Source organism: Oncorhynchus kisutch, linkage group LG13 (genome assembly GCF_002021735.2).
Source record: "Oncorhynchus kisutch isolate 150728-3 linkage group LG13, Okis_V2, whole genome shotgun sequence".
NCBI lineage: Eukaryota > Metazoa > Chordata > Actinopteri > Salmoniformes > Salmonidae > Oncorhynchus > Oncorhynchus kisutch.
This window is the reverse complement of record NC_034186.2, coordinates 60150854-60178704: the sequence shown is the minus strand read 5'-3', so window position 1 is coordinate 60178704 and position 27851 is coordinate 60150854. Positions and strand designations below refer to the sequence as shown.

The window sequence follows — 27851 nt, the reverse complement described above, 5'->3', positions numbered from 1 at the left end:
TGCAGCTTGAAGGTTTAGAGGCCATGATTATTTTCATCATTGTGTCAAGAGATATAGTACTAAAACACTTGAGCGTCTCTCTTGATCCTAGGTCCTGGCAGAGTTGTGCAGACTCAGGACAACTGAGGTTTGGAGGAATACGCAGGTTTAAAGAGGAGTCCGTAATTTGCTTTCTAATAATCATAATCTTTTCCTCAAAGAAGTTCATGAATTTATCACTGCTAAAGTGAAAGTCATCCTCTCTTGGGGAATGCTGCTTTTTAGTTAGCTTTGCGACAGTATTAAAAAGGAATTTCGGATTGTTCTTATTTTCCTCAATTAAGTTAGAAAAATAGGATGATCGAGCAGCAGTAAGGGCTCTACGGTACTGCACGGTACCGTCCTTCCAAGCTAGTCGGAAGACTTCCAGTTTGGTGTGGCGCCATTTCCGTTCCAATTTTCTGGAAGCTTGCTTCAGAGCTCGGGTATTTTCTGTGTACCAGGGAGCTAGTTTCTTATGAGACATTTTTTTAGTTTTTAGGGGTGCAACTGCATCTAGGGTATTGCGCAAGGTTAAATTGAGATCCTCAGTTAGGTGGTTAACTGATTTTTGTCCTCTGGCGTCCTTGGGTAGGCAGAGGGAGTCTGGAAGGGCATCAAGGAATCTTTGTGTTGTCTGTGAATTTATAGCACGACTTTTGATGTTCCTTGGTTGGGGTCTAAGCAGATTATTTGTTGCAATTGCAAACGTAATAAAATGGTGGTCCGATAGTCCAGGATTATGAGGAAAAACATTAAGATCCACCACATTTATTCCATGGGACAAAACTAGGTCCAGCGTATGACTGTGACAGTGAGTGGGTCCAGAGACATGTTGGACAAAACCCACTGAGTCGATGATGGCTCCGAAAGCCTTTTGGAGTGGGTCTGTGGACTTTTCCATGTGAATATTAAAGTCACCAAAGATTAGAATATTATCTGCTATGACTACAAGGTCCGATAGGAATTCAGGGAACTCAGTGAGAAACGCTGTATATGGCCCAGGAGGCCTGTAAACAGTAGCTATAAAAAGTGATTGAGTAGGCTGCATAGATTTCATGACTAGAAGCTCAAAAGATGAAAATGTCATTTTTTTTTTCAATGAGACCCTTCTTATGGAACTCATACCCTTAACTATGAAACTCAACCTTCAGAGAGGAGAAATGTTACCCTATTATGTCACCCTAGTAAACAACAAGAAATCTCTTAACCCCTGTTTTCCTCACACATCCCCATAGACACATTAAGAGAGGGTGTATCGAAGACAGGAGGATGATTAAAAAAGGTCTATTTCCAACTGCACTGTATAATACAGACTGCACTCAATCAATTTTGACAGGCTTGATTGACGATAGTGTAGCACTGAGGCTAAAGCCCTGGCAGAACCATATAGCTACTCCACCAGCCAAGAAATGATGGCCGTTTCCACCGCTCTCCACCTCCAACACCGATAATGTGTGATTCCATCATGCTGATCCAAGCACTTTGGAGCTCGTCTTCAGGATATTAGCGCAGCCAAAGGTTATTCATAGACTATCCAACCAAAGCTGTGGACAGGAAACGCTGACTTATGTGCAAATATCAATTCAATTAGTAGGGGCCCCGGTGAGTGCGGGTGCACTAGCTTGCTTTAATGGCAATAGACGTCAACATGTTTACACAAGACAGGCAAGACACACATACACAGTATACATCTAATAACAGCTGATGTGTTGCCGATTATTGTCACAAAGCATAATGACATATTTAGAATTCGGATGTTGTTTTTATTATGACTGAATTAGTAGGAATTAGAAAGATGAGTCAATTAAACATCACTTCACATACATGCTGTAACAACTGGCATAAGTAATCTGTTCACAAATAGGCACAGCTCGGGGGGTAATACCATTAAAGTTCTGCTACTGCAGCATGCCTGCTATGGGTTCAGAAGCAAGGGTTTGAGTGTGTTGTGAAGACAAGGCACAGTAGAGAACACTGCCAAGTTGTTTTCACGGATGGCAAAATAGCTTCCATGCTCTCTTTCATTGTAATGTAGGCCAGCCTGTGTCGTAGAGAGACAAAATGAGAGCACAGCTCAGCAGTTGCAATCTCAGCAAAATCATCTCTGTGGAATTGTGGGCAGCAAGGTTATTCCTATTGGCAGTAGGGTAATGCATTGAGTTAAGCTATTTAACTATGAGAGAGTATTGAGTAAAATGTGGTCATAAGTTATGGTAGGGGTTTGTCACTTATAATAAAATGCATATACAGTTCATTAAGTACTCTGCAAACACTGGACTATTGTAACACTGCCTCCAATTAGCAAAAGATTCAGATTTCTATACAGTGAATCTAATTGCCACCAAAGCTACTTGCTATACACAGTGCATAGTATTATGTAATGGCTAAGACAAACTGCATGGCGTATTCACAAAACCTCATCACCATTTACCACCATTTCCCACACATCCTCTTTGAGTCGGTCAATTCAGAATTTAGAATAACCCTTCAGGTTGATTACATAATGGTCCCTATTTGTCTGACTTGTTGCACCTCTATCAGCATCACTCCGAGTGTATGCACAGCGCCACGTTCTTGTGCCTCTCCCAGTAGTGGCAGTCCTCAGGGAAGCTCCAGGTGGCCTCACTCTCCTTATGGTGACTGACAGCATGCACCACAAACCCTGCCAGCTGCTTCTCTAGGACCCCCACCACGGCCTGGGCATCACCCTTCTTCCCCGGCCCCTCCATCAGTTGCCGGATGCAGTCGCGGGGCACTGGTTGGGGACTGGTGCTGTAGGAAACCACCAGGTTGGTATCGTTCACCTGCAGCACCTCAAACCAGTTCTGACCGGCCATGTGTTGGAAGTGGTCCCCGGCACGCCAGTTCCGATAGCTGCTGCCAGAGTGGTTGACCACTCGGACCGACCAGCTCACCCAGTCGTACTTCCTGGTGAGAAATTCCTGTACTTCCTGAGCCGTGTCCTGAAGATTCCGTTCCTCTTTTTCCTGGAGAAGACGCTGGGCGTCAAGGCAGGCCTGTTCAGGGAAGGCTGCTACGCAGGCCTCAATGCATGCCTTCATCTTTAATTCCACTCTCTCGATTTCTCTGCTCCAGACCTGGATGGTTTCCTGCTCCTCATCGGGGCCCTTGGTGAGGGCACAGTGGCCCAGCAGGGCAATCAGGCCCAGGCAGAAGAGCTCCTTCATCCTCACACAGAAGTCCTCCAGTAGGCGTCTGTTCCTCGCCTCATACCTGAGACAGATGGAGAACCAACCACTCAGTTGTTATGAATAACAATAAAAGTAGTCATCCTATTTACCATAATCACAAGTTAACAGTTCAAATTGATAACACAAGTGTTCTCTAACTAAAATACTCAACAAACACCATGCTCCTCAGGTGCATAAAGGTCCATTTAGCATGGTTAAGAACACTTTACCTCTCCACCACCTCCAAGATGGACTCCCCAAAGCTGTTGGTGCCCATCAGAGCATCATACAGCACATACAGGTTCTTCTCCCCTCCGGTCTTGGAGAAGTGCTCCAGAAACAGTCTCTTCTTGACCTCCTGAAACTGTGGCTTGGCCTCCAGAATGTCCATGTATTTCCGAAACTGGTTCCTGATGTTCTCCTCCACCGAGAAGTACTGGGAATCCAGCCGACCCTTCTTAATCTCACAATCAATGTCCTCTAGCTGGGTGGACAGTACGTCCAGCTTGTTCCTCACGGCCAGGAACTGCTCTTTGACATAGAAGACCTCTTTGCTCTGCACGTTGTCCAGGGCTAGTCGTAGGACAGGTGCGGCTGCCACACAGAGAGGGAAGAGCTCACCTACTGCACTGGCCAACACCTCCGCCCCTCGCTCGAAACTCTCCATCACAGCCTCGATGGCCTCTTTCTTCTGGGCCACCACCTTCTCCAGGGGACTTGCCATGCTCTGGAGGGAGAATTAATAGGGAAGGTAAACTATGTGTCAATGCTTGGCATAGGTGTGCCGGTCTTCAGGAATCATGCTCAATGTCTGGAGGGAAAAGCTGCACAGTAATCTCAAAGAAAGTGGTTGAATGCCCTATAATAACAGTCAACATTCAAATCCTTATTGGGGCGCAGGGTGTGAGTTTTCCCTCCAGAGTAACAAACTTGGACATTTACAAATAATATTGAGGACCTTGTTACAGACCAAAACACACATTTATGGGCCACATCGCTATTAAATCTTAAAGGGGCAATCAGCAATTCCTACATACATTTTTGGACTTCTAAAGTAATGATATGTACCCATTGATTCCTGAAACATATAACTTATAAATGCCTCATGAGCTTAGTTCAACTATCGTACTGTATCAGAACCTAAAATATAAGCTTGTTTAACTCCAATGTATGTCAACAAAGTAAATGTAAACAAACATATATATTTTTATATCATGGACTTTTTATATCATAGCACTGTTTATGATTATTTATTTTTTCGTTACAAACGTTATCGCAGTGGGGTGTTTTTTGGTATGGTTTCTACTGCTGATTGGCTCTTTAATGATTGACAGTCAGTGAAAAGAAATACATAGAATAACATAATTAAATCTATAAAGTACTCTAGTCAGACAGCAAGTGTAATCACTGGCCATGAATGTTACTATTCCACTATTTACAGACGCGTTTTAGAGATGCTTGTAATCAAGAGCTACATTTTTATATGTCTGATATTGTCAAGGTCAAAGGTAAAAATCTGTATAATATTGAATGAGATGCAACATTTGCATGTAAAACAAATGACAATCTAAAGCCAAAAGGGATGATACATGTATCATGTCATAAAATGACTGAAATGGACAGAGGTGTGAGCAGCCCTTCACTGGGTCTGTTTATGCCTCATTTGGTTTCAGAATCGACCAAACTCAAGCAATATATTTAAAAAATCCCCTAGCATCCCTAAATTATTGCATCCTTGGTCAGACCACAATCCGTAGAGGATGAACGGTCATACAGACACTGCGTCATTTTCAAATACATGATGTCCAATTAACCAAGTCTTAATAAATAAACACCAATTAGATGTGTTTTATTGGGATATCTTAGATTATGTTTTTGCCAACCGTCTGTGTTGTAATTTCCAATGTTTGAGAAAAAAAAAAGAATAACAACATATGGCAAATTTTGATACTGACTTTAATTTACTTCTACATTTGTATTACTCCAACTGTAATTAATAACTATTGCAGTTGGGTAGGTCGAATAATACAATAATTCAGTTTTTCACTCATGCCCATGTATGATGGAGATGCATTGTATGGGTACATTTACGCACGCATTTAGCTAAGCCCCATGAGTAACATTGGGCACACCTTGCAGTCCTGACCCCTGTCTTGTTGTTCGAGAAACCCATTCCTCTCTTACAACAGCACAGCGTTTCTTTACCTGGTAATGGCTCGACTTGTCCTTCACGCCCGATCAGCCCCAACAGCTGCAGTTTTGCAGATTTTTTTTTCTTCAGTTTTCCCACAGCTCTCTTTTCACTGTGATGTTGAGGAGAGGTCCAAAAAGAGAGCAGGATTCATCGCCACGCATTTAATATCTGCAGGTTTATACGTAGAGACAAAGAGAGTGAGGGGGGAGGTAGAGAGGGGGAGAGAGAGAGAGAGAGAGATAGAGAGAGAGAGAGACAGACAGAGAGAGAGAGAGAGAGAGAGAGAGAGAGAGAGAGAGAGAGAGAAAGGAGCGCACACTATGCGGTGGAATATTTTTGGATTCCCTCTCCCCTGTCTTAACCGTCAGTGCTGACATGAAGAGGATTTTGGTAAGCTCTTATGAGAGAGGGAAAGATAGATGTGACTGTGACTGGCTGTAATTTTCACAGATTCACAGGTACAGGCGTTTGGCTGAAGATCTTGGGAGAGACTATTGCGCACTTTGCGTGAAAGAGTCAGCTCTTGGAAATGGGTGCGGGAGGGGCACACATGGTCTATTCTGAAATGGTTAAAACAATTCGGTATGTACAACACTTTTGTATAAATGTGTGATAGTGTGACATGTTTTAGCAGTTAAGACATTGATCGATGGGTGAGACGTCGATACCTTTTACTGAGCGCATCTCCCCTACAGGGAAAGCTTTTATGTACTACCTATAGCAGATCAAATATTTTCTAGCCTAATCTTTTTGGTTTAACCAACACTGAATTCAGGAGTTTTCTTATTGAAATCCAATTAATGAAGTGTTGTATACAATTTGGGAATGTTCATGACTGTTTGAAGCTTTTTGACCTTATAATCGAAATAATATTGTGCTACATTGTGCCTCTAATATTGTATAGGCTTATATGACAGTTCAATTACATTGATGAAATTGGTCAATTTTTCCAGTTTTTTACAATGAATTGAAACCCTAACCCTAATGTCTAAAACAATTAATTGCATCAGTTCTATTCTCTCCCCCCCCCCCCCCCTCTCTCTCTGTGCGCGCCATAGACTTGATGCGCGAGCGCGCCTCGCCTACTCCCCATCCCCGCATGATCAGAAACCATTACGCAAATCATTATTTATAAATCATTATAATCTGCATATAGATTTGGTTAATGCACAATTATAACTTTCTATTCATTGATATGTTATGAAACGGATGACATAACACAATTGAATTTAACGGCATTTAATTGCCATTTAATAAAACACATATCCTATTTTTCGATGTCTTTGAAGCATGCAGCGGCCAGTCTCAAATGACAACTTCTGACTGAAGCATAAAGTTGTGGGAGCTGCACATATAGGCCAACTGCACATGAAACAAGTGAATCCGACAAGTCATGAAGTTATGCAGGTAAGACAATATCTTATGTGTCAGACAGTTGGCCTACTTGTCTTAATACATCTCAGTGTTGGTCCACCGACTCAGGGGAGGGGAGTGTGGGGGGGAAACCTGTTTTTCTGGCTGGCAAGGGGACATACCACAAAGGACTAGCCTATATCTGTGTGCGCTGTCTCGTGTCTATCTTTAACAGTGCCGTGGCCTAAAACGAACACAGACATTTAAGTAACATATTTTCCCAAATTAATGTATTTTTCATTTAGACCCACCATGAGGCTTATCAAAACGGTCTATAGGCCAAACATTGACTTTGTAATACAGTCTGGTTTCCACCAAGCCCTCTGGTGGAAGGGGGAGGAGAACCCTTTTGGGTTCCATGTAGAAAGAACCCTCTGTAGAAAGGGTTCTACATGAAACCCAAATAGGTTCTACCTGGAAACAAGCATCTTCACGCAACAGCATCTGCTGGCAACAAGAAAATGACATTCACTAATGCATCATAGTGATTTATTATAACGATGTTATAACTACTTATGAGTTATGACAGCTAATAGCAAATGTTAAAATGCACTTTATCATTAGGTATTAAATTCACTTATATGGCATCGTGTGTTGGTGCCTACAGTAGCAGTGTTACCAAATTCCACCAAATTCCACAGGATTCCACATCTATTCTGACACCTAGAGGTATGAAATTATGCTACAGCAGGGGTCTCCTACCCTGTTCCCGGAGAGCTACCCTCCTGTAGGTTTTCACTCAAACCCCAGTTCGAACTTATCAACTAGCTAATTATTAGAATCAGGTGTGCTAGATTAGGGTTGGAGTGAAAACCTGCAGGTAGGTAGCTCCCCAGGAACAGGGATGGAGAGCCATGTACTAGTCACTACCCGATTGGCTTTTTGCAACACATGGGCCAATCCCAAAAAGACCCTATACATTTATTTGAATTTTATTTTACCTTCATTTAAATAGGCAAGTCAGCAAGTCACAAATTCTTATTTTCAATGAAGTCCTAGGAGCATGCAGTTGAAGTTGTAAGTTTACATACACTTAGGTTGGAGTCATTAAAACTAGTTTTTCAACCACTCCACAAATGTCTTGTTAAAACAAACTATTGTTTTGGCAAGTCAGTTAGGACATCTACTTTGTGCATGACACAAGTCATTTCTTTCCAACAATTGTTTACAGACAGATTATTTCACTTATAATTCACTGTATCACAATTCCAGTGGGTCAGAAGTTTACATACACTAAGTTGACTGTGCATTTAAACAGCTTAGAGAATTCCAGAAAATGTCATGGCTTTAGAAGCTTCTGATAGGTTAATTGGCATAATTTGAGTCAACTGGAGGTGTACCTGTGGATGTACACTGCTCAAAAAAATAAAGGGAACACTTAAACAACACAATGTAACTCAAAGTCAATCACACTTCTGTGAAATCAAACTGTCCACTTAGGAAGCAACACTGATTGACAATACATTTTACATGCTGTTGTGCATATGGTATAGACAACAGGTGGAAATTATAGGCAATTAGCAAGACACCCCCAATAAAGGAGTGGTTCTGCAGGTGGTGACCACAGACCACTTCTCAGTTCCTATGCTTCCTGGCTGATGTTTTGGTCACTTTTGAATGCTGGCGGTGCTTTCACTCTAGTGGTAGCATGAGACGGAGTCTAAAACCCACACAAGTGGCTCAGGTAGTGCAGCTCATTCAGGATGGCACATCAATGCGAGCTGTGGCAAGAAGGTTTGCTGTGTCTGTCAGCGTAGTGCCCAGAGCATGGAGGCGCTACCAGGAGACAGGCCAGTACATCAGGAGACGTGGAGGAGGCCGTAGGAGGGCAACAACCCAGCAGCAGGACCGCTACCTCCGCCTTTGTGCAAGGAGGAGCAGGCGGAGCACTGCCAGAGCCCTGCAAAATGACCTCCAGCAGGCCACAAATGTGCATGTGTCTGCTCAAACGGTCAGAAACAGACTCCATGAGGGTGGTATGAGGGCCCGACGTCCACAGGTGGGGGTTGTGCTTACAACCCAACACCGTGCAGGACGTTTGGCATTTGCCAGAGAACACCAAGATTGGCAAATTCGCCACTGGCGCCCTGTGCTCTTCACAGATGAAAGCAGGTTCACACTGAGCACATGTGACAGACTTGACAGAGTCTGGAGACGCCGTGGAGAACGTTCTGCTGCCTGCAACATCCTCCAGCATGACCGGTATAGCGGTGGGTCAGTCATGGTGTGGGGTGGCATTTCTTTGGGGGGCCGCACAGCCCTCCATGTGCTCGCCAGAGGTAGCCTGACTGCCATTAGGTACCGAGATGAGATCCTCAGACCCCTTGTGAGACCATAAGCTGGTGCGGTTGGCCCTGGGTTCCTCCTAATGCAAGACAATGCTAGAACTCATGTGGCTGGAGTGTGTCAGCAGTTCCTGCAAGAGGAAGGCATTGATGCTATGGACTGGCCCGCCTGTTCCCCAGACCTGAATCAAGTTGAGCACATCTGGGACATCACGTCTCGCTCCATCCACCAACACCACGTTGCACCACATACTGTCCAGGAGTTGGCGGATGCTTTAGTCCAGGTCTGGGAGGAGATCCCTCAGGAAACCATCCGCCACCTCATCAGGAGCATGCCCAGGCGTTGTAGGGAGGTCATACAGGCACGTGGAGGCCACACACACTACTGAGCCTAATTTTGACTTGTTTTAAGGACATTACATCAAAGTTGGATCAGCTTGTAGTGTGGTTTTCCACTTTAATTTTGAGTGTGACTCCAAATCCAGACTTCCATGGGTTGATAAATTTGATTTCCATTGATAATTTTTGTGTGATTTTGTTGTCAGCACATTCAACTATGTAAAGAAAAAAGTATTTAATACGAATATTTCATTCATTCAGATATAGGATGTGTTATTTTAGTGTTCCCTTTATTTTTTTGAGCAGTGTATTTCAAGGCTACCTTCAAACTCAGTACCTCTTTGCTTGACATCATGGGAAAATCAAAAGAAATCAGCCAAGACCTCAGAAAAAAAATTGTAGACCTCCACAAGTCTGGTTCATCCTTGGGAGCAATTTCCAAACGCCTGAAGGTACCACGTTCATCTGTACAAACAATAGTACGCAAGTTTAAACACTATGGGACCACGCAGCCATCATACCGCTCAGGAAGGAGGCGTGTTCTGTCTCCTAGAGATGAACCTACTTTGGTGCGAAAAGTGCAAATCAATCCCAGAACAACAGCAAAGGATCTTGTGAAGATGCTGGAGGAAACAGGTACAAAAGTATCTGTATCCACAGTAAAACGAGTCCTATATCGACACAACCTGAAAGGCTGCTCAGCAGGAAGAAGCCACTGCTCCAAAACCGCCATTAAAAAAAGCCAAACTATGTTTTGCAACTGCACATGGGGACAAAGATTGTACTTTTTGGAGAGATGTCCTCTGGTCTGATGAAACAAAAATATAATGGTTTGGCCATAATGACCATCGTTATGATTGGAGTAAAAAGGGGCAGGCTTGCAAGCCGAAGAACACCATCCCAACCGTGAAGCACGGGGGTGGCAACATCATGTTGTGGCGGTGCTTTGCTGAAGGAGGGACTGGTGCACTTCACAAAATAGATGGCATCATAAAAAATATGAGCAAAAAAGACTGTACAAAATAAATACAAATACTGAGCTACTGTGCCTATAGAAAGTCTACACTCCCTTGAACTTTTTCCCCCTAGAGATCTACACAATCTACTCCACATTTTCAAAGTGAAAAAAAGTTATACAAAAACATTTTAAAATAATAATAATAATATGGCAATATCATAATTGGATGTGTATTTTGCATTAAAATGTGTGTACTTGTCCTACAGAAAAATAAAATCCCAGGGTTTTCAAAAGACTAATTATTAATTAAGATTAATTATTTTGATCCTAACAAACTCCCCAGTCTCTGCCGGTGACAACCATACCAATAACATGATGCAACCACCACAATATTTGAAAATACATAGGGATCAGCAACATTGCATTCACTCCATATTACTGGCCTGTATGACAAAGGGGGAAAAGAAGCCTGTGTTTAAAAAAATCCACTCCAAATCATCCATTCTGTTTGCAACAAGACCGTTAAGTAATACTGCAAGACAAAACAGCAAATAAATACACTTTTTGGCCTAAATTCAAAACTACATTGTGATGGCAGCTTGTCATCGGCAGGGACTGGTCAGTATGTCAGGATCAAAATAAATATTAATGGAGCAAAACCAAGGTAAAAAGTTCGAGAAAACCCCAACTTAATCTTCTGAAAACCTAACCCTGGGATAAGGTTTTATTTTTCAGTGAGACAATTAGACACATTTTAATGCCAAAGACACAATGGCTTTCCAAGAGTTGTTCCTGAGTGGTCTAGTCTCAGTCCTGACTTAAATTTGCATGAAAATCAGAGACAATATTTGAATATTGATGTCCATCAATGATTCCCAACCAAATGTAATGAGCTTGAGCAATTTTAATAAAACCAATGGATATATGTTGCCCTAAGAGTTGTGTAAATTTGATGGAATCTTATTCCAAATGATTCACAGCTGTAATGGCTGCCAAAGGTGCTTCCACCAAGTATTAACTAAGGGGGGATGGAGACTTATCCAATTCTAATAATTCAGTTTATTTTGTATGTGTATAGAAACATTTCTATAACCTTCTTTCACTTTGAAAATGTTGAGTAGGTTGTGCAGATCTGTAGAAAAAAATCTAATTGAATCCCTTTTTAGTTAAAATGATAAGGAAGCAAAATTGAAGACGGTGTAGACTATATTGCATGCTCAAAAACATTTGTAAATTATTATTTTATACTAATACAATTGCTCAGAGAATGAGATTTTGTTTAACAAGTCTCAAAAGATTGGGTTAAAAGGGATATCTTTTTGCACCTGTTTTCAATACTCTAGCAGTCTCCCTTTGCGACGGTAACTAGCCTTTATCTAATTGTATTATTTATTGTATAGACTTTTTTAAATCAAGGGTGCCAAAAATCATGGACCTGACTGTATGTATTGCCCATCATCATCATTTTGAGATAAACCAAGTTAAAATGATAATACTATTGTGAATTCCTCAAGATATTTTAATGCATAAAATCAATCTAATACAAGTGATATTTTACATTCAATCTTTATTGATAGTGCTGCATAGTACAACCAGCCAACAAAGAACAACATAACAACAAAAATAGGCTATGAAGTTTAGATGAGGAGCATATATTTTCAGAAAGCCCTAAAGTGGTAAATATATTCCCATCTATTAATTTTAACAGTACAGAATTATAACTATTTAACAGCCATACATCTCAGTTGAAACAATATGAAAGACAGGGACTGGTACCACAGAATAGCCATTCCATTGAATATAAGGTTATGAATCACAGATATGGAGAGCTCTCTTGGATCTGTGAGTATAGACATGGTATCAGTAACACTGGAAATCTGAGTAGTGGGGTTAATAGCACAGAAGAAAGAGATCAAATCAAACAGCAGTGCATTAGAGCACAAGAACAAATTAAGTAAAGAACAGAAAACATAACTTTGTGAACCCTTTCTTAGGCAAGACACAGTATGGGGACACGGAACATGGACCACAGTGTAAGAGACACTGTTGGTCAGTTATGAGAGGTTTCTTATCTAAATAAAAACTACTATGGCCATTTAAGATGTATAAAATCCCGAAAACATCTACAAAACATCACCATAATGTATTTGAGTTAAAAAAAAATCTCTCTTACATTACTTTTGGTGTAAATTGCTTCAAAATATGAAAATAATATAATAGATTAAGTGAAAAGAAAGGGGGTCACAGAGCAAAGATAATTCCCCAGAAATCAAATTATTTAGGGTGTGTTCATAATTTGTGCGCTCTGGGCCTTCATATATTTTGAGTGTTGTCAGATTCTCAATTTGTATATTCAGAGCCTTTCGCTCTTGGAGCGTTTAGAGGGCACAATGGACGCTCTGGCCGGGGAGTAGGGTTGATCTGAGCGTTCTGACCTCACAACGGCAGTCAAGCACCTAAGATAACTGGCTAAAGTTGGCTAGCTTGCTAGCTACTTCAAGACACAAATGAGAGAACACCTCACTCGTGTTGTGTAGAGTGTTGGTGACTAACTGTGCTGCTGGCAACAATTTAAATATGTTTTCTTTGCAGATGTTTATTGACACAGGTCATATTCAATGGGTGTTGCGTGTTCAAAAATTAATCAGTTATTCTGCGCTATGACACACTCAGACGAGAGTGCTCTGAAATCGTAGTAGATGGCCAGAGTGATTTTATGAACGCAACCTTGGTAAAAACAAACAAACATTTTTGCAAATACTTAATTGATCTGTGATACAAGAAAACCCATAAGAGAGAAAGCACTTAAAGCTAATGTATACTTTGACCTTTTGTATTGTTGTGCGATTAGTTGTCACGTATAGTTTAGTGTAGTAACTGCACTTGGTTGGCTTACATCACACCCACCATAATGTGGTGTGTTCATGAAAACAAACAAATACCAAACAATATGGTTGAAAAGGAAACTAGTGTTTTTGGACAGTATAGTAGGCCGGTTTTGGTATTAAATTAAAACAGGCTACAAGTGTTTAGTGTTAGTTACAGTATGATTATCATTCCACTGACTTCATTATCCGGGCCAAAGCGCTTTGACAGACAGTCTAGTGTTTTTGTTGAATAATTATGGAAGCAACATAATGCTAGTGTTGTGTATGTGGGGGGTGGGGGGTTAACTATAGGATCCCCGCCAAAAATACATTCTTAGATAACTCTGGATATTTGTTATCAGTTAGATTTTGGTTAAGTTATATTTTACAGTGCATTATTTATCAATCGTTTTTTATGCTATCTCCAATTAAATGCTAAATAACAGTTAATTTAGCTGCAGATATATAGTTACAAATTACCTACAGTAATTAGTAAAGTAATACTAATTAACCCACTGTAAAGTCAATTGTTTTTGTATTTAGGCAATTGGCATGCTATGTTAATAGTGTCCACAGTATAGATAATGTGTTTTTTAGGTTGCATCAGTGGCGCTATTAGAATTGCATGGAGTATATATCTGTTAAAATAGATACCCATTATGGTGAATCTTACATTCACGCAACAGAATGAGCCTGTTCTCTGTGTCTCCCTCTAAATCACCAGCAAATACCAGCAAAATAACATATTTTTTCAAAAGTGCTGAGCATTGTCAGACATTAAAACCACTCCATCTTACTCTTTAGAAGATAGGAATGGCATAGTTAAATCTAATTGAGAGCCAGTCCAAATGTTGATCGTCAGACCGCTGTGTATGCAGGTTTCCATATCAACATTCACGTATATTATATAGGTCTGTTCATTGACTACTGCTGTGGATGAGGCAAATCACTAACTGTTTTCATTAAATTGACTTACCTCTAACTCATAGGTACCAACAGTGAATAGCCATGTGATCATTAAATAATAATGAATCCACATCACATGAGGCTGATGAGGGGAGAAGGGCTCATTATAATGGCCTGAACTGAGCATATGGAATGGCAAACACCTGGAAACTGTATTTGATGTATTGGATACCATTCCACTAATTCTGCTCCAGTCATTACCACGAGCCCGTCCTCCCCAGTTAAGGTGCCACCAACCTCCTACGATCCACATTGATAGTCAATTAACTGGTTGAATAAATAGTGACGTTGAATACACAGCTGTCCTGGAGTAAGGAGAAAAGTGATGGGGGGGGGGGGGTTCCTAGAGGGAATGTGGAGAGAGTCCTGTGTATGGAGGACAAGTAGCAGCCTCTACACCTCCTTCTCCTCCTCCTCTTCTTCACTTGCATTTCTGAAGGGCCTCCTGCATCCTCTCCTGCACGTGCTCCATCTTCTCGGTCCACTCGTCGCTGATGCCCTCCTCGTCGTCTCCGATGACAGCGGCGTAACCCATGAGGGCGATCAGGCCGATGCAGAAGAGGTATGTGAGGCGCGTGCACAGGTTCTCCATGGTGCGGCGGTCGCCCTGCGAGTGCTTCAGGTACACCTCCAGGATGGGCCGGCTGAACAGCTTGGGCTTGCCCACCACACCCTCGTAGAGTGTGTGCAGGTTCTGGTCGCCTAGGTCGTTGGAGTAGCTCTCCTCGAAGTCGACCTTCTTGCGCTCACAGTGCTCGGGCCGTGCCTCCACCATCTCCATAAACTTGCGGAACTGGTTGCGCAGGTTTTCCTCCACACAGCAGTACTGGCCATCCAGCGTCTCCTTCTTGATCTGTAGCAGGGCGCCGCGGTTCTGCTGGGACAGCTGGTCCAGGGAACGGTTGACAGAGCCAAACTCGCGCTTCAGTGTCTGGATGTCCTCATCGTCCACATGGTGCAGCACCACTCGGATTAGAGAGCCGGCCACGCCAAAAATGGGGTTGACCACAGCCGCAGCAGATGAGATGGTGGCCACACACTGCAGCACCTTCACCAGGCCCTGTTTCAGCTTGGCCCGGTCCTCCACGATCTCCATCTCCGACATGATGGCAAGCAGGGGGTCACGACACAGAAGTCAATACCAGGTAGTGCTTGAAAGGGTTGGGGAGGATGGTAGCTTCTGATTGAGAGACAGGAGTCTAAGAGAAAGAGAGAGAGAGTAGAGCAATCTATTGACAAGTTCTTAAAAAAAGAAAAGTGAATGTTTTAAACTCTAATAGTGTTACATTTAAGACAAAAAAAGTATCTATATTGTTTCACACTACACAGAGTTAATGTTACACTTTCGAAAGTGTTTTTAGCTTTTTTAGGGGCGGCAGGTAGCCTAGTGCTTCTAGCGTTGGGCAAGTAACCGAAAGGTTGCTGGATCGAATCCCAAAGCTGACAAGGTAAAAGAAATCTGTTGTTCTGCCCCTGAACAAGGCAGTTCCCCGTTAGGCCATAATTGTTAAAAGAATGTGTTCTTAACCAACTTGCCTAGTTAAATAAAAAATATAAAAAATTAACACTCAATGAGTTTCTGTAACTCTGTAAATAGTTTGAAATGAACACTGGCCAACACTGTTGAAAATCAACAGTAATTCATCAGTATGTTGTACGCTTTGTAACATTCTCTGTGTAAGTGTTTTGAACCTTATAAAGTGGACTACATTTGATCACCATTGTGTCATTTACATAACTCCATGTAAGAGCATAAAAATGAATAACAAGTGCAAAAAAAGAATTTATTTAGAAAAAGTCAAGAAGCAAAAGTACACTTAATCGAAGGAAGAAAAAACAATGATATACAAGGTTACCATAAAGTATGCATTCAGACTCATTTCTGAAAATAAACGACAGTCGGCAGTGGTAAATTGAAAACATGAGGGCAGAAGTGCAACACTGTATAATATTTTGCTATGATCAATCTAGATTTAATCCATTCCATTCATTGACAAAGAATATCGCCCACCACCCAAAAGGAAATTACTTTTCTTTTTAAATTGAGGGAAGAGGACTAGTCTCCAAACAGCTTTTAACCTTACAGGGATACTTCTGGATTTTGCCAATGAGGCCCTTAATCTACTTTCCCAGAGTTAGATGACTCGCAGATACCCATAGACTTCCAGTCATTGTGCTAATGCTAGTTAGCAGTAACTCACAAAACTACCTCTAACTTCCTTCATACTGGACACAGACATAAAAATGGTACCCATGAGTTCATCTGACTCTGGCGAAGTAGTTAAAGGGCCTCATTGCCAAAATCCCAAAGTATCCCTTTAAAGCCCTCATATGCCCACCCGACCATAACTACCATGATGAGGATCAGTTCCCCTCACACTGGGCCAGCGCCTCATCCATCTTGGCCTGAATCTTCTTCACCCTGGGGGCCCATTTCTCCCTGACTTCAACCTCATCATCCTCTGTGACCACCGTATATGCCATTAGTGTCATCAGGCCCATGTGAAAGACATTAGCCAGTTGGGAACACTTTTTCTCCATGACGTCTTGGTTTTGCTTGTAGTGCTCTAGGTACACCTCCAGCAAACCCTTTTGTTCAAAAGTTTTATTCTCTTTTATGACACTGCTGTAGTATGTGTCTAGAGCAAGGGTATCCTTGTCTCTCTCATAGACTTCCTGGAAATCTTTCATGTGGCGCTCTCTTCCCTCAGGGTCGTTATTGAACTGTTTCACCATGGTGTTGAGAGCGGTGTACTGGTGCTTGATATACTCCTCATACTTGCTGTACTTCTCATTGACCTCGGTCAGGTGAATCTGCTTCAGAATCTGCTGGTTTGTCTTGGAGATGCTTTCCAGCTTGGCGTGGATGTGGCCCAATTGTTGGGTGTCCAGGTCTTGGGTGAGGTCTTTGGCGACCAGGTCCTTTGTCACCTTCACCACTGCAGTGACTATGTCGAAGAGTGGGTTGATGGTGGCGGCGAAGGAGGAGACATTCTCCATGCCTTGTAGGATTATGACCACTGTCTCCTTGTCCATAGCTGCTGCTACACATACGACTTCACTGTCGTCCTAGAGAGAGAAGAGTGTATTTTAGTATTTACATCGCTCATGTCTGCAAGTAGTGCCAACTTTATTGCATTTCAATCATGTGGGGTGATTTGCTTTCACTTGTATTCAGAATATCCACAAAGCAGCCTCGTGAATCTTTGACAAACATGTGAGTGTGTACGCACATTCTGCAACTGCATCTGGAATTTAGCTGAATAATAATAGAATATTGTCGTACAGCTGAAGAACAGATTACAGTCTGCTCTTTGAACACCAGCTGACTCTCTACAGTATTCTGCTGCAGCCAGTGGCAGATGGTTGCTGTCCAGTTCTGAAACTGGAGTTAAAAAAAACTTATATGTCACACATTAGATGGAAATGTTAGTTAAATAAATACTCTTCTCAGAGTATTGATGAATGTACCATTTTTTATGCAATCATTGGAAGGGATTACATCTTTTGATATCAGTGCGTTCTACAACTAGCACTATTCAATCTGAAATTGGGACCAAAAAAATATGTTATTGTGCTTGATAAATTCAATGTCCATTGATTTAATCTAAAATTATGATTAGTAATCGAATCTTACCTGAGACAAGTCGGAAGCTGTTCCCCTCCTGGTTCTGTAGTAATGCTCTTGGTAGTTGTGGTTCTGTTGTAGTAGTAGTAGTTGTAGTGGTCTTAGTATTGTGGCCCTGTTGTCTCTGAACTAGCAGCCTTTACATCCATCTGTAGACCTTGGCCAGTCCTCCGTGCCATGTAAGGGCAGGGTGTGGTAGTGGCTCATGCATACACAATGCTGATTGGGTTACGAGGAAAAGGCTACTCTTCAATCCACTTTTGATTGGTTCACTATCCCATGGCTGCAGTGTCGAGTGATGCCAACTTCCATGGAAATCTTTCATTAATGTGAATGGAACTAGAGAACTGAGGAGTGACAATGACAAAGTGCTAAAAGATTTTTGAAATATTTGGTGTTTTCTTTGGCTGTGTCTTCAGAAGGTTTACATGGAAATGATCTAGAAAGTTATGATGTAACTGCACACACAAAGAGCTACTGAGATGAGGGTGTCCACGGTTGCTGTCTCAAGACAGCTTCTAATGTAGCACATGGGGGATATGTAAAACTTACTCCTCACCCTGAAGTCTCCCCACTTTGTGCCACCATATAGCTAGCTTTTTGTGTGGCGTGACTGGTAAGACGCTTCGGGCGGGTGGTCACATGTGCTAGAAAACAAGAGATCCTGGGTTTGAGCCTCTGTGTGAGCCGAATCAGGAAGTGGTACTCGCTAAGCAAGAAGCGTGACATCCATTATACTAACACCAGTACCACAGCTGTCGTGCAACTGATACCCATTGTCAGCTAAGGAGTTCACAGAGGTATAACAACAGCTAAAACAAAACTGTACACGTTGCAGTAAGTTTACATAAAACAGAAACATAGGTAAAATTGTGAACGATTTAATCAAAGTGGAGGTGATATGTAGGCTACATTAAGAAGTGTCAGAGTCTTTGTATCATTGTTGTGAATAAAATATCTAAGTAAAATGATGTATCTTTAAAATTCTGTATTTGTATCTGTTGACAGGTGAGTGGAGGAATTGTAATGGTCTAACTCCTGGTCTGTGACTCAGATGCCTATAGTGTCCTTTCAATTTCCAGTTGATATTGGACAGCAGTGAAGGTGTTAACAGCCATCTCTGTCAGTGAAACCTAAACCAGTGTGCTGCTAACAGCTTTGCTTCCTCCACTGTCCCTGCATCCCCTTACTGGGCTCAAACCAGTGGCGCTCTAATCGCAAACATACGCGACCGCCATCCTTGACAACTTACCAACCAGTTGCTCTATAGAAAATGATCGGATACGATAGCACCATTGGCGACATTTAAGCTAGTTATGTGGAGTAAGCGTATGTCACTTTCTTACCTCCATTACATTAGCATAGCAGCCCTCCTTTCAGTATTTCAGCACAAGGCCGATGTGAATGTGCCTTTATGGAGGGGACTGGTAGCTCCAGTGAGGAAGTCATACCTTTTGAGTGGTAGTTAGAAGCAACGGACGCTAACAGCCACTGGGCGGGACACAGTCATACAGAGAAGCAGAGATGACAGAATATCTGAGCTCGGTCTTGGTGAAAGAGAAACCTGTTGTGGGGCAGCACGGTTGACTTAAACTGTAGTGTACTACATCAAAGACACTATATGATGCCAGATGATACAAGTGCACACAAAAAAAACTACTGGGATGAGGGTGTTCACTGCTGCCCTCAACCGTACCACAGCTATCGAGCAACTGACACCCAGAGTTGTAGCAACAAACAAAATAATGTTATACACATTGCAATAAGTTTCCATAAAACACCCTTGTAATTTGACAGAAATGTAGGTAAAATAATTCACGTAGGCTATACTAAAAAGTGTCAGACACAGCCTTTGTATTATCCCAGTGAGTAAAATATCTAAGTAAAATGATCTGAGTAAAACTTGTAAAGAAGTATTTGTAGCCGTTGACAAGTGAGTGGAGGAATTGCTTACGTTGGAGGGTTTGACAAGCTCCTGGACTGCGACTTCGGGCTCTGATCGATGGGACGCCTAAAGAAAAGACAACATCCATCAAGATTTGGGGAAAATATGACTGCATCTGTGCACAGCTAATAGTGTTCTTTCAATTTCTAGATGAGATCAGACGGCATTTCTCTCTACAGCCTTTCATGCAGTTTTTAAAAGGGGATCACATTGCCTACTATACAGAGACATTGTATTTGTCAGTGAAGGAGTTAACAGCTATCTCTGTTAGCATAGCAGCCCTCCGTTCAACACTTCAGCACCAAGCTGCTTTGAATGTACCGCTAAGGAAAAGACTGATCGCTCCAGTGTAGCCGTGATATTAGCGCTAGCAGGCGAAATGTGGAAGTCGTGCCCCTCAAGTGGTGGACAGAACCCATGGAAGCTAACATACACTGGGCAGGACTGAGTCATAAAGAGAAGCAGAGACGACAATAGACTGAGCTTAATCTTGGTGGGAGAGAAACCTGTACTATGGCAACACAGTTGCTTAAACTGTTGTGTACCACATCAAAGACACTACTTTACATGAAGTGAAATGATTTCACGGTGCTAATTTAACCTGCATGAGTTGAGTGAGAGTGATGGACGTTTTCAAAGATCGGCAGTTGTTTCCAAAGGTGTACCTAGATCACTGCGACTGAAACTGAGGTGGCTTAAAGGTCAAATGCTGGGTCAACTCTTCCACATGTTTGAAATACAAATACAAAAGATGTTGTTGTTGGTTTTTTAGCTGTGTTTGTCTTCAGGTGTGGGTTTACATGGACATGATCTTGAAAGTTATTATATGATGCCACATGATGCACACAAAGACCTACTGAGATGAGGGTGTCCTTGGTTGCGTTTCTGTTTTTCAGCTGCTAACAACAGTCACACAGCTGTCGTGCAACTGACTCCCATTGTCAGCTGTTTCTAAGGAGTGCACAGATGAGATGTAGCCAAAATAATAGGGGGGCGGGGGGGGGGCTACTCTTCAATACACTTTTTGTTGGCTCACATGGCTACTGCTGCAGTAGAACATACAGTAGCTACAAACCAAAACAGAAGTCTAAAATCTGGAGTGGCATTTGGCAGAAGGAGTTAACAATTTTCTCTTTAAGCATAGCAGCCCTCTGTTCAGCACTTCAGCACCAGGCCGATTATGAATGTGCCTCTATGGAAGAGACTGATAGCTCCAGTGTAGCTGCGATAGCAACGCTAGCAGGCTAATTGAGGAAATCATGCCCTTCGAGTGGTAGTTAGAAGCAATGTGCGCTAACAGCCACTGGGTGGGACACTGAGTCATACAGAGAAGCAGAGACGACAGACTGAGCTCAATATTGGTGGAAGAGAAACCTGTTGTAGGGCAGCACGGTTGACATAACTATAGTACTACATCAAAGACACTACTGTACATGAAGTTAGATCATTTCACCGTGTTCTAGTGGAGGAATTCAGAGGCTAATTTAACTTATATGAGTTGAGGATTAATGTCTGAGAAGTGATTTCTCATTCTTCACAGTGGTACTTGTGCTCATGTTCAACTATGTTACAGAAACGCGTAATTGTAGACTAAGGTGTTTTTGAAAAAGCACAGCCTTAATGTACCAAAGTCACGAGTTGAATTCGACAGATATCAGACTGAGAGCGGTGTCAAAGTGAGAGCCTGCTCATAATCTCATTTTTAGTCACTCACCTCATTGAGTGCAAATGGCAGGATAGGAATGCCTGCTGAGACCACAGCCACTACAAACATACACCCCAGTTGTGGCATTACAACAGTGGCTAAATGTACATGGGTTCTGGCAGAGGTTCACCCACATGTACAGGCGGAGACAAGGGTTTATCAAGAGTTGAGGCACTGCACACTATATAGTGTGAGGAACACCCAGGTTGCCTGTTTGTCTTTGGTCAAATTCACTCTTTTCTGCCTGAATCTACCAGAGGGGGCAGTAAATGTACATATTTTTATGTGGGGAAAAAAACTCAGTCAGATTTCAGCACCAACTATATGGACTGCGTAGCAATGTCTCTCCAGAGCATGTTTTAACCCTTTACATTCAGGCAAATATTGGTTAGTGGGTTTGGATAGGATGGTATTTAAATTAATATGGAGGAAAGAAGGAACTTGAAAAGAAGCAAATGGGGAGATAGTAGCTTAAAGAAATCTGATTAAAAGCCCAGTTTTCATGAGAATATGATCTGGCTTTCGGTGCTCCTTACCACACCGGTGAGACAACATATGTCACTTTCTGAGATCTGAAATATATCTATGGATACAATTTCTAATTAATTTGTGTAATTATTTCTCTTTTTGTGTCTTTCCCTTTACAGATAACACCGCATCTGAGAAAGAACGTGTTACCCATCACCCCGACTCAACCCAATACAGCTTTGAAAAGTAGGTCATGAAAGGGTTAATTGTTCTCTTTAACCTGGGGGCCATTTTTTATTTATTTCTAGAACTACAAAAACAGCAAGGAATTAAGTAAATTAAGAAACATAAAGCACTATTACAGACATTTTCACATTAATACTCTGTCTATCATCATCACAGAAATGCAAGCAAGCGGCAGTGTAATTTAACCCTTTGTGCAAATTAAGCCTGTGCTTAACTGTTCCTCCCAATCGAATGCTTTATAACTGGTGGTTTCAATTCTACCCATCCCATAGTAAACTGTGTTTGTACACAGTAGAAAAGTGTATGTATGGAAAAGTTTATGTATATGGGCTGTCAACCCAATATGTTATTTCAGGGAAACAGCTGACCAGGCCCCAAGGCCCGTTAAACTAACGTCTCCCTTTCAGGTTAACCGATCACCACTGTGCTACTGTATAGCTGAGCCTTCAGAGATTCAGAACACTGCAGCACTCCCTGTTTGAAGCAGTTAGTCTAGGCCCATGTCCTGTAACCTCAAATACCACCATTATTTCCAAAATAATTAACTTAATTCTAAGTTAAAGCTGGTCATTTGTATTCAAACAACACATTTTGCCTGAGCATGAATGCAAACAAAGCAGTTGCGATGGTGCTTCAATCAGGAAGTGGGCAGTTACTCTCACCACTCTCCCTACAGTGGAGCGGCCATCTTTACAGCTCTCTAAAAAAAAAGCACATAGCAGAGCAAGCTAACTAAATTCTACACGTTATCTCACACTAAAATCTTTGCAAAGTTTACCATTTACATGTTTGCTCTTTATTTGAATAATTTTCTGTCTCTTATTGTTCAATCATGACACCTTCCCATCTTTCTTTACAGAGCACAGCCTGTGAGGCAGTTTGGGCACTTCCCTTTGGACAACAGCCCTGAGACCAATATAAATCTGACAATAACTGACTAATTAACACAATAGACAACAATACAGTTTCTTCCGGAGTTTTACTGACTTTGTGAGTACTAAATCCAACCAACATCTCCTCTGCAGTAGCATAGAGCCAGCAAGCTCCCTTCCCTTCCCAGCTATGGCTCCCCCTAGCCGTGCTTCCATATTTCCTTGTTTATGCACAGCATAATGGCCTGACCCTCCCTTCTCTATAACATTATACAGACACCACCTAGCACCTGAAAACCTACATTTTTCTAGATATATTTTGAGATTAGAGTCTCTATATACCTCATATTCATCCAATGGCACCCTAACCATAGTGGAACAGAGTTTTTCTTACCTTTACAAAGTGCCTCTCTCTATACCTCTCTCTCTCCAAAGTCCCAACCTCGATAGCCTCCTTCTTCTTCCCAGAAATCCCTGCAAAAGGGGCACTTCCATGTAAGTTGAATGTGTAGGGGTGCTCATTTTGGACTCAACCATTACTGTAAAATACAGAAGGCCCCAGATGCTCAGTAAGGGCCTATTTGGGTACATAGTCCCACAGGCGCCAACATGTCCCTTTCAAACGGTATGACACTGGCCCTATAGTAAATAACCGTCCCCTAACTCCCTCTGTCCTCCCCCCCAATGGCTTTCACATCATATGGCCCATCCACCAGTCATACAGCCAATGCTGAGAAGCAATTGTAACTTGCTGCACAAATGAGCTCTCAGAGAGTTTCCACTGGGTTTTTGTGGATTCACCAAGCCTTGGGGCCTCTTAGAGCTGCCCAAAATCATTGCTAGGGGATATTTTGAACACACAAAGACCCCTTTTTATTGAAACAGACCATTTGAATGCAGAGGAAAATATTCTGGTGTGAATATGATGCAATCAAGCAAAAAGAGAGCACTGTCTCCAAGTGTCCCTCTCCAAAAGTGCAGAGATGTATCCACTGGGACAAGGAGCTTTCCACTCACACAATGAGAAGGTAATTAAGATCCTGAAGTTTAAAATGTAATTTTTAAGAATGTTTTTCTTCATATATTACTAAACAAATTATCATTTTAAGGTGTGGCGGATGACAAATGCCAATTTTGGGGTCCGCACCTTTGAAAGCAGGTAAGCTCACTAATTGACAGGACACATTGCAGTGCATAAGGTAAGGACTTCATTCTTGTTCAAAACTATATGTATATACTTAAATAAAATATATATTTTTAATATTTTAAGATGTAATATATCAATGGTGTATCATCTCAAACTGAAATGATACATATTTACCATATATTCTACAATATACACCTACCACTTTATTATAATATTTTATTCAGCACTAGCCTATACTAGCCTACAGTTGAGAGCATGGTCCTGAAACAAGATAACATGCTAATGTTTTTAAAAGAAACTTGTCAGAAAATGAACAAAAGATAGCCTAGCAGTTTAAGACTTGACTGAACCAAATTTGATATAGCCTACCTGAATAAGCAGCTATATATCAGGATCTGACAGTAGGCATCATCAAGACATGAAATGAGTATGCTTTCAAAATTGCCAAAGTAGAAGTGGTGTGAAAAACAAATGCCAGTACTTGGTTTCCTGCGAGTCCAGACTTGAGATGATCTTTGTCCTAAAACAATAAGCCCCCAAACCAGTCGTCAACTGCCCAAAGCAACAGCAGATCAATCCAAACCTTCAGTATCAAAATACAGCGTAAAACCTAGTCTTCATTTTAAAACCTTGAATAACAAACGCCTAAACACCTGCCCAGAACGAATATCGGCACTACAGCACAGATATGCTACTTAAAATGAATCATGTATTCGTAAACAATGTTAGATTATATTTAATCGAATAACAATGAGACACTAGGTACATTCAGAATATGGAGACAGGCTTCAGCGCAGGATTGGAGATGTCAGCTGCTGGCGCGCGCCTGTCGCTTTTGTTCACGAGAACAGCCGCAGCTGTCTGACTGGAATAGAGCACATTTGTGAGCGGAATAAGAAGAAATAACAGAAATGAACTGGTCATTTATCTGAACAGTAGCCAATAGCCATGGTGGTAGTAAGCTTCATATTTTAGTTGTCTGTCGGCGGTTTGAATGCGTAAATATTTACATGTAGGCCTACACAAACCTGGACGTTGCGAAAGATGGACGCCCTTGTTGATGGGGGTTTGTTTGCAGACAGGCAGACCATTGCATGGGCTACAAGGGAAAAGCTAACCTTACAGGGCATATGATTTGAGCATTTTACATTTTAAACCATTCCTTCTAGCTACCTAAAGTTGAATTATACATAAGGGATTAATGCAAGGCTAAATGTCGCCTTTCACTACAAGTCGTAACACATATCAATAAAATCAATCAATATCTGCAGTGTAACAGTATCGCATTCCCATAATGATATGAAGCAGTGCAGAGCAGGCTATGTGGCTACGCTATGTTCTGCGTGCGTAAAACACGCGCCAACGTCACAACGCTTCTACATAGGAACAGAGCATATGGATGAAATACAGTAATGAATTAATGCCTTCACTTTTGTTTCATTAATGTTTTTATAATGTTGTAATGTTTGAATATCTGTATTATTTATCAGGGGCGTCATGAACTCCAAAAATCTGAGGGGGCACAAAGTATGTGAGGATGGCTTGGGGGTGGTCAGGAGGTGGGCTTGGCTCCTGTTCATTCATATTATTCATGAAACATATTTGTCTTGCTACAGCCATAATCATTACGCTTAATTCTATGTTAAACACTTTTGTTTTTCTGCATATCTAAGCATACCTTTTGAGCTGTCTGTATATCCCGATTAGTGGTTATTCTTTAAAGAAACTAAATATGCTTCTCTGCATCTCTGCTAAAATATGGGAAAAATATTGAAAGGAATGTGAGTCTTATTCAGTACATTTAGTTATTGCTTGCTTTTCTAAAGTCTACCAATCTTGCCAGCAGGTATGCCAGCGAAGATGATAGTTAGACAAGCTAGCTACTCTAACTTGATTGATTGCCTCAACCTATCTGGGATAGCTAAAGCCAACATCAAATTGCTAGGTGGCTAGTAGTTTTGAATTGAATTGTTTTATTAAATTCAGATTGTGTGTCACTTATCTACACAGAATACCCCATAATGTCAAAGTGGAATTGTGTTTTTAGAAATGTTAACAAATTAATTTAAAAAAATAAACTTGAGTCAATAAAAGTATGCAATCTTTTTGTAATGGCAAGCCTAAATAAGTTGAGAGGTAAAAATGTGCTTAACAAGTCACATAATAAGTTGCCTGGACTAGCTCTGTATACAATGATACTGTTTAACATGACTACCCAATCTCTGTACCTCACACATACAATTATATGTAAGGTCCCTAAATCGAGCAGTGAATTTCAAGCACAGATTCAACTACAAAGACAAGGGGGGTTTTCTATGTTTTGCAAAGAAGGGCACATATTGGAAGAAGGGTAAAAAAAAAAAAAATGACATTGAGCATTGTGCAGTTATTAATTGTACACATTAGATGGTGAATCAATACACCCAGTCACTACAAAGATACAGGCATCCTTCTTAAATCAGTTGCCGGAGAGGAAGGACACCACTCTTGGATTTCACCATGAGGCCAATGGTGACTTTAAAACAGTAACAGAGTTTAATGGCTGTGATAGGAGATAACTGAGGATGGATCAACAACATCGTTACTCGGCAACAGTAACATAAATTACAGAGTGAAAAGAAGGAAGTCTGTACAGAATAACAAATATTCCAAAACATGCATCCTGTTTGCACTAAAGTAATACTGCAAAAAATGTGGCAAATACATAAACTTTTTGTCCTGAATACAAACTGTTATGTTTGGGCAAATCCAACACATCACTGAGTACCACTCTTCATATTTTCAAGAATGGTGGTAGCTGCATCATGTTATGGGTTGGAAAGAACTAGGGAGGTTTTTCTTAGGATAAAAATAAACGGAATAGAGCTAAGCACAGGCAAAATCCTTGAGGAAAACCTAGTTCAGTCTGCTTTCCAACAGACACTGGGAGACAAATAAAAATTTCTACAGGACAATAATCTAAAACACAAGGTCAAATATGTACTGGAGTTGCTTACCAAGACGTCATTGAATGTTCCTGAGTGGCTTAGTTACAGTTTTGACTTAAATCATCAGCTTGAAAATCTATGGCAAGACTTGAAAATCGCAGTCTAGCAGTGATCAATAACCAACTTGACAGAGCTTGACACATTTTATAAAGGATAATGGACAAGTATTGTACAATCCAGGTGTGCAAATCTCTTAGAGGCTTTCCCAGAAAGACTCACAGCTGTAATCCCTGCCCAAGGTGATTCTAACATGTATTGACTCAGGGAGTTTAATACTTATCTAATCACGATATATTAGTGTTTTATTTTCCATTAATACAAAATATATATACTTTTTCTTCCACTGACATAACAGGGTATTTTGTGTATATCATTGACCAAAAAATGACAATGAAATCTATTTGAATCCCACTTTGTAACAAAACAAAATGTGAAAAAGTTGAGTGTGAATACCATCTGAAGGTACTGTATATTCTGTATATAATGTAAATATATTTAAACAGGACAAATCTGAGGGGAGCATGTTCCCCTGTGACCCATTTGGGCATGACACCTCTGCTATTTATGTTTGTGTTATTGTTATAATAAACAATGGGAAAATAAATACACCAGAGCAATA

At 41.3% G+C, this 27851-nt stretch overlaps 3 protein-coding genes and 1 long non-coding RNA gene across 8 annotated transcripts; 1 reads left to right on the top strand and 3 right to left on the bottom strand.

Annotated features, from left to right (window-relative positions):
* Positions 1 to 1612: 1612 nt before the first annotated feature.
* LOC109901730 (protein rapunzel) lies at positions 1613 to 5684 on the bottom strand. Its single transcript, XM_031786757.1, has 3 exons — positions 5418 to 5684; positions 3443 to 3939; positions 1613 to 3255 (listed from the first exon to the last, which is right to left on the bottom strand). The coding sequence occupies exons 2-3, from the start codon at positions 3934 to 3936 to the stop codon at positions 2565 to 2567; spliced, it is 1185 nt and encodes a 394-aa protein (XP_031642617.1). The 5' UTR covers positions 3937 to 3939; positions 5418 to 5684; the 3' UTR covers positions 1613 to 2564.
* LOC109902046 (uncharacterized) lies at positions 5676 to 27851 on the top strand. Of its 4 annotated transcripts, XR_004202483.1 has the most exons (8): positions 5676 to 5988; positions 6696 to 6813; positions 22160 to 22226; positions 23086 to 23216; positions 23984 to 24126; positions 24208 to 24257; positions 25736 to 25804; positions 26092 to 27851. It is a non-coding gene; the product is annotated as an uncharacterized LOC109902046 (long non-coding RNA). The 4 variants fall into 4 exon arrangements; XR_004202481.1 differs by having other exon boundaries at positions 5688 to 5988; positions 25736 to 27851; XR_004202482.1 differs by having other exon boundaries at positions 5743 to 5988; positions 23999 to 24126; positions 25736 to 27851.
* rpz (rapunzel) lies at positions 11949 to 23568 on the bottom strand. Of its 2 annotated transcripts, XM_020498104.2 has the most exons (3): positions 23493 to 23568; positions 19817 to 19873; positions 11949 to 15433 (listed from the first exon to the last, which is right to left on the bottom strand). In XM_020498104.2, exon 3 carries the CDS (start codon positions 15337 to 15339, stop codon positions 14656 to 14658), a length of 684 nt encoding a protein of 227 aa, XP_020353693.1. In that variant the 5' UTR covers positions 15340 to 15433; positions 19817 to 19873; positions 23493 to 23568; the 3' UTR covers positions 11949 to 14655. The 2 variants fall into 2 exon arrangements, with proteins under 2 accessions (XP_020353693.1, XP_031642618.1); XM_031786758.1 differs by lacking the exon at positions 19817 to 19873 and having other exon boundaries at positions 11952 to 15433; positions 23493 to 23541.
* On the bottom strand, positions 16472 to 19786 carry LOC109901731 (uncharacterized). Its single transcript, XM_020497703.2, has 2 exons — positions 17872 to 19786; positions 16472 to 17303 (listed from the first exon to the last, which is right to left on the bottom strand). The coding sequence occupies exon 2, from the start codon at positions 17268 to 17270 to the stop codon at positions 16599 to 16601; it is 672 nt and encodes a 223-aa protein (XP_020353292.1). The 5' UTR covers positions 17271 to 17303; positions 17872 to 19786; the 3' UTR covers positions 16472 to 16598.

Coding starts and splice junctions, on each gene's coding strand:
- LOC109901730 (XM_031786757.1), bottom strand. CDS start 3,936: ATGGCAAGTCCCCTGGAGAAGGTGGTGGCCCAGAAGAAAGAGGCCATC. Junction 3,256..3,442: donor ATCTTGGAGGTGGTGGAGAG/GTAAAGTGTTCT, acceptor CATCTGTCTCAG/GTATGAGGCGAGGAACAGAC.
- rpz (XM_020498104.2), bottom strand. CDS start 15,339: ATGTCGGAGATGGAGATCGTGGAGGACCGGGCCAAGCTGAAACAGGGC.
- LOC109901731 (XM_020497703.2), bottom strand. CDS start 17,270: ATGGACAAGGAGACAGTGGTCATAATCCTACAAGGCATGGAGAATGTC.